Source organism: Octopus sinensis, linkage group LG1, assembly GCF_006345805.1.
Source record: "Octopus sinensis linkage group LG1, ASM634580v1, whole genome shotgun sequence".
In the NCBI taxonomy this organism is placed as follows: Eukaryota; Metazoa; Mollusca; class Cephalopoda; order Octopoda; family Octopodidae; genus Octopus; species Octopus sinensis.
The window spans coordinates 166,591,860-166,604,359 of record NC_042997.1 but is presented as its reverse complement, the minus strand read 5'-3'; the positions used below and the strand labels follow the sequence as shown (position 1 = coordinate 166,604,359).

At 37.7% G+C, this 12,500-nt stretch overlaps 1 protein-coding gene across 3 annotated transcripts in view; it reads right to left on the bottom strand.

Annotated features, from left to right (window-relative positions):
- Window positions 1-12,500, bottom strand: part of LOC115210211 — a 49,626-nt gene that overhangs the window by 24,092 nt on the left and 13,034 nt on the right. For all 3 annotated transcript variants that reach the window (XM_036506584.1, XM_036506575.1, XM_036506580.1), the window contains exons 2-3: window positions 5,009-5,297; window positions 3,704-3,794 (exon numbers count right to left, since the gene is read on the bottom strand). In XM_036506584.1, coding sequence (XP_036362477.1) covers window positions 3,704-3,794; window positions 5,009-5,270 — 353 coding nt within the window. In that variant the 5' untranslated portion in view covers window positions 5,271-5,297. The remainder of the gene's footprint in view (window positions 1-3,703; window positions 3,795-5,008; window positions 5,298-12,500) is intronic.

Here is a 12,500-nt window from a genome sequence, read left to right as displayed (position 1 = left end):
TGTAGTATCTGGATTTCCAGGAGGTTGAGCAACCAATATAGGTGAGTGTGTTAAATTGAGTACTCACTCACCTCACATGAGTATATTACGTTTTTTGCCCTGCATGCGCCCTGCAGCGGGCACTCTGATGCACATCTGCAGTTGCATTGCATTGCATTATTCGGTCGTGTGCTGCTAATCCTAGGCGGAGGTGTTGCAATACGAGTGGGGGCGTTGGGGGCGTCAGCTGCACCTTATTTAAATAATAGAGCAGGATGCCAACTATGCTGTGTAGAACTCCTGAACATCTTGAAATTCAAAGACAAACACAATCTTATTAACAAAAGGTCAGAGTTCAAACCATCCTGTATACATAAACTTATTAATACTTTCAAATACTACAATGCTTAGGTCTTATACCAACTCCCCCATGCTTTTCCTCCCACCCGGTGCAACCTGTCGGCTCCAGCACATCCCGTTTTCCTATATGCGCGTGTGTATGTGTGTGTGCGTGTGTGTGTGTGCGTTTATGGCACATACGTGTGTGTGTGTACATATACACAATATATATATATATGTGGGCCACCTCCATCTCATGTTAAACTTTACAAAATTATATTTTTACCTTATTTTTTTATTTTTATATTTTTTTATTTTATTTTTATTTTTATTTTTATTTTTATTTTTATTTATTTTATTTTTATTTTCATTTTTATTTTTACTTTTATCCTACTTCCATGTATTTTTATTTTTAATTTTATTTTTACTTTATTTTTACGTTTATTCTACTGCCATTTACTCTCATTTTCATTTTCATCCCTTACCTTAACTCTTATAACCCTTATAATTCTTATATTTCATTTCTAACTATTACATTGTATTTCTTATTTATACTGTATTTTTTATTTCTAATCTTACCCTTACCCTCATTCTTACCCCTAATCTATCGCTTTACACCTCTATATATGCTTATTTACTCACCTATGGATCCGCCTTTTGAATATCCGAGCGTCCGCGTACGTGTGTATGCGCATACATACATGTGCGCGCGCGTATGTGTACATGCCATACTTCGATATTTATGACTATACCCATGAGCGCGTGTGTCTTGTGTGCGTATGTGAGTATATATATGTGCACGCACATACGGACACACGGCCGTGTGTGCGTGCGCGTATTAACATGAGTACGGATTCTTTACATACGTTCTTATACACATCCTTTAATATCTTATACCTAGACCTAGAGACGTGGGCATATACGTGTACGTATGTAGTGAGGGGCGCACGTATGTACATGTGAGCGTATACGCGCGTAATGTCCGTCTATATATGCGGATATTCTGTTGTATGTATGTGTGTGTGCGCGCATGCGTGTGGGTGCGTGTGGGTTTATGTACATGTTTACACGCGAGTGCGTGTGTTTGCTTATAGACTTGGAGACGTATATGTACGCGTGTATGTGGGTGTATGTACCCATGATGATATGATGTACTGGAAGTCCATTTAATTCAAGGAACCAGATTAAACTCTCATCAGCTCTGATTTACGACGAAACCGTTAATTTACTGACAGTTCTACAACTAAGTTTTATCAATCTCTTGACCACCATGCTGGGTCCGCGACCTCTATACATCCCTTATCCCTACATTCTTTTACACTTTTATCATGTTTTTATCAGGTTCCTTACTTCTTTTACTATTATTTCCATTTCTATTTTTACTTTAAAACATTATGCCTTTATACCCCCTTTACATCTCCTTACAACTCTTTATATCTTTATCATCTACATTTATACATTATTTTATATTATTTTATATTTTTTATCCCTCGCCCCGAACTCTCGCCCCTCCATCTTCACCTCTATATACGTATTTATTTATTTACATTACCTCAACATCCAAGTTTCCTCATTCTACATTGAGAGAAGAAGGAGATGGACGATTCAATTCGATGCTGCTGCCGCATTTTGTCGTACGGGCGAGAAGATTTGCATCCCCAGCAAGAATTTCGGAACTAACACATGTCCTTGTGGAAGCTGTTGTGAGCGGCTGAAGAGGCCACAGACATACATTATGATTTGTTATGTATCTGTCTAATAAGGCCCGAAACAATGTACCGCTGAATCCTCGCCTCATGTTTTTATTTTTATTTTTATTTTTATTTTGATCAATTTACTCCACCACCTACACCACCAACGGTATACACAGGTGCTTATAATTATCAAGTACTCACCCCGAATTTTACACTCAACTATATATATATATATATATATATTATATTATATATATATATATATAATATATATATATATGGTAAAGAGACCGATAGAATAAGTACTAGGCTTACAAAGAATAAGTCCTGGAGTCGATATGGTCGACTAAAGGTGGTGCTCCAGCATGGCTGCTGTCAAAATGACTGAAACAAGTAAAAGAGTATATATATTATATATATATATATATATATATATATATATATATATATATATATATATATATATATATATATATATATATATATATATATATACTCTTTTGCTTGTTTCAGTCACGAACACCGGCTAAAAGGGACCTCATCATGGAAGGTTTTGTCGGTGAAATTGTCCTCACTACTCATTCATACTCTAATATTTACTCTCTCCGTCCGTTTTCACCATACCTATTTCTTTATTACCCACAAGGGGCTAAACACAGAGGGGACAAACAAGGACAGACATAGGTATTAAGTCGATTACATCGACCCCAGTGTGTAACTGGTACTTAATTTATCGACCCCGAAAGGATGAAAGGCAAAGTCGACCTTGGCGGAATTTGAACTCACAACGTAACGCAGACGAAATACCTATTTCTTTATTACCCACAAGGGGCTAAACATAGAGGGGACAAACAAGGACAGACATAGGTATTAAGTCGATTACATCGACCCCAGTGTGTAACTGGTACTTAATTTATCGACCCCGAAAGGATGAAAGGCAAAGTCGACCTCGGCGGAATTTGAACTCACAACGTAACGCAGACGAAATACCGCTAAGCATTTCGCCTGGCGTGCTAACGTTTCTGCCACCTCGCCGTTTTCACCATACCGTGAACACATGCATGCGCGCACATGCGTACGTGCATGTGTGCAGGTATTTGCATGTGTGGTAAGTAGCCTGCTTACCAACCACACGGTTCCGGGTTCAGTCCCACTGCGTGGCACCTTGGGAAAGTGTCTTCTACTATAGCCTCGGGCCAACCAAAGCCTTGTGAGTGGATTTGGTAGACGGAAACTGAAAGAAGCCTGTCGTGTATATATATATATATATATATATATATATGTGTGTGTGTGTGTGTGTGTGTGTGTGTGTGTGGTGTGTGTGTGTGTTTGTGTGTCTGTGTTTGTCCCCCCAACATCGCTTGACAACCGATGCTGGTATGTTTACGTCCCCGTTACTTAGCGGTTCGGCAAAAGAGACCGATAGAATAATTACTAGGCTTCCAAAGAATAAGTCCTGGGGTCGATTTGCTCGACTAAAAGGCAGTACTCCAGCATGGCCGCAGTCAAATGACTGAAACAAGTAAAAGAAAAGAGTATTACTAGTCATAACACTTACGTTATTCATTTAAATGAATGTTAATATTTTTGGGATTAAATTCCAAGACAATTTTTATAAAGGACAAATTTCGTCAGTTCGTTTGACCTGTCTGAATTACTGGTATTCATTCTGTCAAAATTGAATTACTTACCGGCAACAGTAGTAGTAGAATAATAAAATCATCAAAATCATAAGAAAGAATCCTAGTATTGTAAACAGGGCGATTAGAAGCCAACGTGGAACTGCAATGATATAAACAGATTATAATTACGATCTGATTTAACAATAGATAAACAGGTTTTCTGTCTTATGAGATTGTTTCTCTTTTTGACCACAGAAGATTTATATTAAAATATCGTCTCTCTTTTTATCTACATACATTCTATACAAGCTTTGAATCATTTTTCTTTTAGCCAAACTGAAGTTACGTTTGAATGATCTTCCTTTAGTCATATAATCTGTGTAATAGTATCATCATCATTTCAACAGAGATTATATAAAAGCACAAATGCATAGAGCTTACATTAAAGCTTTATTCAACTTAGCCTTTCTTTACGATGCATTGAATGTATAGATATTGAGTTTGACTTTACTTTGCGCAGGCGTCTGAAATAATCCCTGAGTAAAGTAAAGATTCAGTGGTAAGAGTGTAGGACTCACAACCATGCGGTAGAGTTCGATTCTAAGACCGGGCTCTGTGTTGTATTCTTGAGCAAGACACTATTTCACGTTGCTTCAGTTGTAGAAATTACGTCACTGGTACCAAGTTGTATTGGCCTTTGCCTTTCCCTTGGATAACGTCAGTCGTGTGGAGAGGAGAGGCTGGTATGCATGGGCGACTGCTTGGTTTCCATAAACAACCTTGCCCAGAGTTGTACCTCAGAGGGGAACTTTCTAGGTGCATCCTATGGTCATTCATGACCGAAGGGGATCTTTTCCCTTTAAACTAAAGCATCTATTTGCGACGGCCCTATGTTTTGTTCACAATGTCTAATATCAAGTCCACCAACAAATACTCTGTAAATGACTATTCTAACGCTATAACTCGATTAGGTTTTCTTATTTATTGGTCTTTTGTGAAACAATATGCAGCACAAGATCTAAAAGTGGTTTAAGTTCTACTGGAGCAACTTTTGCAACGTAGGACCATACTTCGAATGGAATGCAAATTGTTCCACTAAACGCTCCCGAGGCACATTTAAACTCTTGGAAGTTTCAAATCCCAAGTTTACTCGACTTGAAGCTCTTTTGTCCCCTCATTACTCAAATTGGAACACTGAAGTTCTAGTGGGTCAGCTATGTACCAACAAGATGGTTAGTACACAGTGATTATGATTTCAAAGTCACTTATTCTCCGACAATTTTGCAATCTGAATTTTGCTATCTATGATTTTATCTTTTTATATATCCTTATCTAAAATGATAAATGCTTATTGAAAGCCATGAATGAACCTACCTAGAGTGATATCAGATGAATTAAGGTTAAATTTGGTTGACAAATCCAGTGAAACACATCGTGGTAAGCTGCCGATCCAGGTTGACTTAACCGAACATTTCATGAAAGGTGAACCTACCATGAAAAATCCCGAGGAACACGTGAATGTTATATAGCTACCCGGATAGTATGGAGACTTGGTGATAATGTAACCATTTCGTATGTTCCCTGGGAACAAACATTCCATTGTTGATTGGGTGTTTTCTCTTGTGGATTGCTGCATTTTCCGAGAGCTGCTCGTACTGTCTTCCTAGCGGTGCATGAAGTATTAAAAATATAGTATTAATCAACACAATGATTACGAAGGGAAAGATAATATTTACTGTTATTGATTTCGCTTTTATGTCCATTGCCTAGAAATTTTCCGTCACACACCTGTGACCTCTTCAATGATGGAGAGTCGCTGAAGAGGTTGGAGGTGTGTGACGAAAGATTTCCAATCATGAAATAAGAACAATTATAAACAAGATTTTGTTTTCAATTCCCACCTTTCGGGCACGATAAAATAAAACCAGTTTAGTACTGGGAGTTGAAATAATCAAAAATTCTCTCCGCGTGCACGAAATGCCTTTTGTCCATATTAGAAATTATCTGTTTCTTAATTGCCCACACGGGGCTAAACACAGAGGGGACAAACAAAGACAGACAAACGGATTAAGTCGATAATATCGACCCCAGTGCGTAACTGGTACTTAATTTATGACCCCGAAAGGATGAAAGGCAAAGTCGACCTCGGCTGAATTTGAACTCAGAACGTAGCGGCAGACGAAATACGGCTATGCATTTCGCCCGGTGTGCTAACGTTTCTGCCAGCTCGCCACCTTTTTATTAGAAATTATCATCAATATCATAACATCGTATCAGCATTGTTATACTTACTGGATTAGAAAGATTGTCAGATCGTTGTACAAATGATTTGCAATATATTGTTGAAGCTAAGGCGGCGAGCTGGCAGAATCGTTAGCATGTGGCATTTTGTCCGTCCTTATGTTCTTAGTTCAAATTCCGCAGACGTCGACTTCACTTTTCATCCTTTCGACTTCGCTTTTTATCCATCGACCTCTGAGGACTGGGGTCGATGTAATCGATTTTTCTTTCCCCGAACTTGCTGGCCTTCTGCCAAAATTTGAAACCAATATTTAGTTACAGCTCTTCACAGTCTGAGTTGGAATCCCGCCGAGGGATCTTGTTGGGGTCGAAAAAAATTCTAGTCAAGTATTCAGGTCAATATAATCGATTGTTCTCCTCCCTCCAAATCCCTTGCCTTGCACCTACATTAAAAGAAACCTGGAGTAATAAATGTTTGAGTTGCTAGAACGTCGGTAAAATGCCTTCTGGTATTTATTCTATCTCTTTATGTTCTGAATTCAAATCGCATTGAGCTTAACTCTGCATTTCATCCCTCCTTGGTCAATAAGATAGAAACCAATCAAGTACTGGAGTAAACAGTTTCTATTAACCCTCTCCATTCTTTGTACCTAAATTAGAAGCAATTATCTGAGGCGGTAGTGTGGAGGTGCATGGCTTAGCAGCTAGGATGTTGCACCCATGATCGTAAGATTAGGGTTTTGATTCCTGGACCAGGCAATGCGCTGTGTTCTTGAACAAAACACTTCATCTCGCGTTGCTCCAATCCATTCAGCTGGCAAAAATAAGTTGTCTGCGATGGGCCGGCGTCTCGTCCAGTGGGAGAGCATATACGCCAGAAAAGCCGGGAAACCGGTCTCGTGGGTCTATGTGACTTGGGAAGGAGCCTATCTGGGGCAGCGGGTTGGCATAATTGTTCAACCGTCGGAAAAAAATGCCTTTCCATATTCCACATTCTGAATTTAAATCCTGCACAGATATTTTTACGCCATCCCTTTGGAATCAATAAAATAAAATACCAATCGAATACTTGGGTCGGTTGCATCGACTAGATCCCTCCACCGAATTGCTGACCTTGTGCCTATATCAGAAAATCGTTGTTATTGTTCGTATTACTGCTGCTGCTGTTGTTGTTGTTGTTGTTGTTGCTGCTGCTGCTGCTGCTGTTGTTGTTGTTGTTGTTGTTGCTGCTGCTGCTGCTGTTGTTGTTGTTGTTGTTGTTGTTGTTACGAAGGAGTAAGGTTATGTCAAAATTGGCTGAAAAGCAGGGAAAATACTTTGTTTTATTCAATATCTCTTCACATTCTGTGTTTAAATTCCATCGGAGTCGATTTTATTTTTTATCACTCCAAGATAAATAATATAATTACTGTTCAAAAATAAGAATCGATTAATCCAACTCCCATTCTTTCCCAGAAATGCGAGATCATTTTCTGAGTTCAAATTCCACTGAGGCTGATTTTGCCTTTCATCCTTTCAGGGTCGATTTAGTAAGTACCAGCTGTGCACTGGCGGCGGCAGCGGTAGCAGCAGCAGCAGTAGCAGTAGCAGTAGTAGTAGTAGTAGTAGTAGTAGTAGTAGTAGTAGTGGTGGTGGTGGTGGTGGTGGCGGCGGCAGCAGCAGCAGCAGCAGTACAGTTGTAGTAGTAGTAGTAGTAGTAGTAGTAGTAGTAGTAGTAGTAGTAGTAGTAGTTGTAATAGTAGTAGTAGTGTGTTAGTATTGTGCCTGGAGTGGTTCCCATATTATTTATAATCAGAACAGTGTTATAACAGAAATGTTAAAGCAGTAGTTCCCTACTTTTTTCGTACAATTTACTACCCCTCCATCCTAGCAAGTTTTTTAAGTAAATTTATCCTCAATTTCTTTTATTCAATAAAAGAGTTTATGCTTTTGCCAGAGTAAAACATTCGACACAAAAGTAACAACTAAACCCAGTCTTTTGAATTGGACTATTATTCCATTAGTAATACAGTAATTAAGAAAGCTACAATACAAATCGTTAAATCCAAAGTGGTAAGAAAGAAAGAAAATTAGTATTTTTTCAGAAAGCTGTCCTACTTCAAATTTTCTTCTCGACTTTAAATAGATCTGAAGTAAAGAGGATATATCACTGATGAAGTCACGAATGGGGTCGAAAGGACTTTGGTGAACCTTGTTGATTGATTGGCGGTGCGATTAATCAAACAATCAATTAACTAATTGGTTAAACGTTTAACTGATTTACAAATACTATAGAAAGAAGTTAAGTAGAACCAGTGTGTATGTTTATGATTGACATAATGACCCTCACCAAACACAGCATAACTGACAAAAATATATACAGTTCCAGAATTAGTAAATTTATTCCTTGAGTAAACGAAAATCTACAGAGGGAGGAAATTTACCCCAGTTTCTGAACTGTCTGCTTCAAGGTATTGAATTAAATGCCATCCATTATATAGTTTTGTACCTCCGACTTTTGAGATCTAATCCATTTCCCATCTATAAAGCAAATACCATTTATATGTATTGAAGATTGTTAATTATATAATAAATCCTCCCACACACACTTATACATAACATAAGCACTGTTAACTTGTGGCCTTGTATCAGTTATAAGGACGCTCCATGCGGCTCTCAACAATTCCGTTACCAACATGCTGAGCGCTGTAGTGTTAAACCAATGCCGTAAGAGTTTTGTTTCCTGAATATAAAATGACAAGACAGCTAGAGTGCCTTTCATCATATATCTGGTCATTCAAAGCTGACCTCAGATAAAACAACAACATCATCATCATAAACACTACAAGTACCATCGAAAACAATAAAAACTACGACTGCTGCTGCTACTACTACAACTTCTTATATAAATTGTATTTCATGAAAATTATTGCTATCAAGAGGATCATACCTATCGCTGATTCTTTACTAACAAAACACATTATGAAGCGGAAATAAGAAGTTTCCGCCTTTAAAGGGCGAAACAATTAGAGACTATTGTTATAGTTGGATAGGGCGTGCATGAAGGGAAAACTTTCAAGTGTCATCAAATAATTTAAGAGATTAGTATAATTACATCAATAAGTGACACGACTCGAAACTTAAACAACCATCCCATGCAGTGCTGGTTATAGTGGGTGTCATTGTTTACCACCAAAGGTGGGATTCTACCATTATTCAAAAAGGAAGGGGATCTTTTGCTTTAGGTTTATAAAATGGCCGACAATAAAATATTCTACACTTGGTTTCGGCTAGAGACGTCGCCATGCTGCAGCGCCACCATTATAAACACACATAAGACGGGCTTCCTTTAGTTTCAATTAACTAAATACACTCACAAGGCTTTGATCGGCCTGAGCCTATGGTAAAAGACACTTCATCAAGGTGCCAGGTAGTAAGAATTGCATCCAAAACCTTGTGGTTAAGAAGCAAACTTCTTAACACACAGTCACGTCTGCACCGAATGCTAAAAAAAAAGCGTATTTGTCATCATAAACATAATTAAATTAATGCAAAAGATTGAATTGTAAGGAGAAAGATACCAATTTTTTTGTCAATAACCAAATGATTAAAAAAATTTTCTATAATACATTTAGCATAATCCAGAAAATGTGTAACTTTTTGCCTCTAAAATCATTACATTTGATAACATCATCAAATTAAATTGAATATATGAATCTCCTTAAAACTTTACCTTTTTGAATATGGCATAAGCTGAACTCTTGAAGATACGTTCAGAATAGATCATTATAAGATTCATGCATCGCTCAGTATCTATGTTCACCTATAGGGTGAAATTGAATATTGAGCAGGGTAAAATGTTTAGCGGCATTTTGTCCGTCTTCAGGTTCTGATTTCAAATTCTGCCCAGGTCGACTCTGCATTTCATCCTTTCGAGGTCGATAAAATAAGTACCAGCTGGATTGATGTAATCAACTCATCCCCTCCCCCAAAATTGCTGGCTCTGTGCCAAAATTTGAAACCATTATTAATTATCTCTTCTATGATCGTTACATATGATTTCAGCCTCCGACATTCAAATATTTATTAAGTACTAGCTGAATGACGCGGCTTTGCCCGGGTTACTGCTGTTCTCATTCGGATTAGTAAACAATAAATATAAAGATATATTCTCATAATAATTTCTGTCAATCTTGAAGTACCTCAGGGTAAACAATGTTCATTGTGTAATCTTTTGTTGGTGTCGAAATGAGTAAATTGTTGCTGCTTCCAACTCGTGAGAGTTGGCCATGAGAGAAGTATGTAGTAGAAGGATCAAGTGCAACTACCTTCAAGGATTGACCGTGATACCTCAACTTCAATTCCCACCATCCATACAGTGTAAAGAGAGGGATTGCTCAGTGCCCAAAACATCGTGCAAAGAATATAAGTAGCGATCGTGATACACACCACGAAGAAATGATCAACCTCAATAGCAATCTACTAAGAACAATTACCCCAAAAACATACTATCCACTCCAATTATGAAGAAAATAGAGGATGAAACCAATAAACTGTCCAAAGTCTGTCTACCCTATGTAAAAGGCCTCTCCGAAAAGCTACAAAAGATATGCGGCCCATATGACATCAGGACAGTGTTCAAAAGTAATACAACACTTCGCAAATATCTCCTTCGAGTAAAACCACCAATAGAAGAGAATATAACCAAAGACTACATGTATTCCATCCCATGCAGCTGTGGTAGGTTATACAAATGGGAAACATGCCGCCCCCTCAAAATAAGGGTAGACGAATATCGCAAAGCTGTGACATGAGGAGATATTGATAAATCGGGTATAGCTGATCATGTATAGAAAAATGGAGACCATCTCCCCCTGTGGGATGAAGTTAAAATAATAGACAGAGAACACCACTGGAAAGTACAAAAACTAAAAGAAGCAGCACATATGCTAGGACACAACAAGCTCCTAAGCAGACGGAGTGCAGATATGAGCAGCATATGGGAACCGGTATTAAAGAAGGATAGAAAAATATTAGATTTATAAGCCCTAAAATTGACTCCATAATTGCCCACGTGCATATGGCGTAGTGATTAAGAGCACGGGCTATTATTCCGAGTTCGATTCCAAGCAGAGACCTGAATAATAATAATAATAATAATGACCCAGTTTATTTGGTAGCCGGAAGATTGCTGAATCTTTTGATACGTCATACGTCAAAATCGGCAGTTCAGTTTTGGAATGCATAAGGAACATAACATACGCAAGCACACACACACACACACATGCTCTCTCTCTCTCTCTTATATAATAATGTTAAAATCTAACTGCACTCTTCAAAACTTGCACTAAGAATAAAGACAAAGGTAAAATTACTACCTGCTTTTATAGCAAGTTGAAGCAGATAGTTTATCCCGTCCTCCTCCGACTTTTAGTTCATGCAATTGAAAAAACTGCATTACTTATGGGATGACCCAATATATAGATAAATAGGAAGCAGCTTTCTTTATTATAGTACAGATGTGACTAATTAGGAGAAACATTACTTTCTTTATTCACACATCGTCACTCTCGTAATGCAACACTTTGTAATTCTGGTTCAAATTGAAAGTGTAAAACTATTTTCACTCTCTAATGAAGCCTGGTCGTTGTAGAGCATTGTCTTCCAAATAACTAAAACTGGTTGTTGAGATAACGTAGAAAATATGTAAATGAAAATAAAGTTTATTTGGTAACCGAAAGATTACTGAATCTTTTCATACCCCACGCGTCAAAATTGGCAACTCAGTTTTTGAATGCATAAGGAACATACGCCCACACACACACACACATACATATGCACATACATACATACACACACACACACGAACAAACTCATCATTATATATATAGATATCGACAATTAAAAACAACACAAATTATTGTCTTTCAGTTTGATTTATTGGTGAATGAGAATTGGTTTAACCGGTGTTTCCCAATACAGGTTTTCCGTCCAGTTCGTTTCATTCTTGCCTTAGTGAACACACATGGCTCGAAACTCTGAAGAGTAATAAAGGAATCATCAATTGATTCCTAACAAATATAAACTCTGCATCATAAATCGAATACACTTTTTTTGTTATCTCTTATTATAAAAGGCAGATTTTATCTGCCTCCCTTTGTAAGTTATAGAAATCTACAATATAGGATTTCTTCAATTACAATTTACCTAGCATTTTTAAGAGTAGAATGCATCGGGTCATGCCAGGTCCAGTTTTTAAAATTTAAACTCCAATTAAGCAAAATTTACAGAAAACTCACATTCTGGTGTGTATGTCAAATGCTCTTCTTAATGTGGTTTACACCACACGCAAACGCACACACACACAAAGGGAACGAACTGTTTCACTGACGCTATCACCCTTCTCCTCCTTTGTCTTTGCAAGTTGGCAGCTATTAAAGTGAAAACAGTGAATCCGACAGCGATTAAGAAAATGAATTGGTACCTGAATGGAGTGAAAATTTAAAAACTGTTTCTTTCGGTGATTTTTCTGAAGAAACTGCACCAAGCCACAGACTTTCCCAGGAGAGTAAAGCCTTAGACTATTTCTATTTACTTTTTCGAATGAGCCCATTTGAAATCATTACGGCAGAAACGAAACGTTACG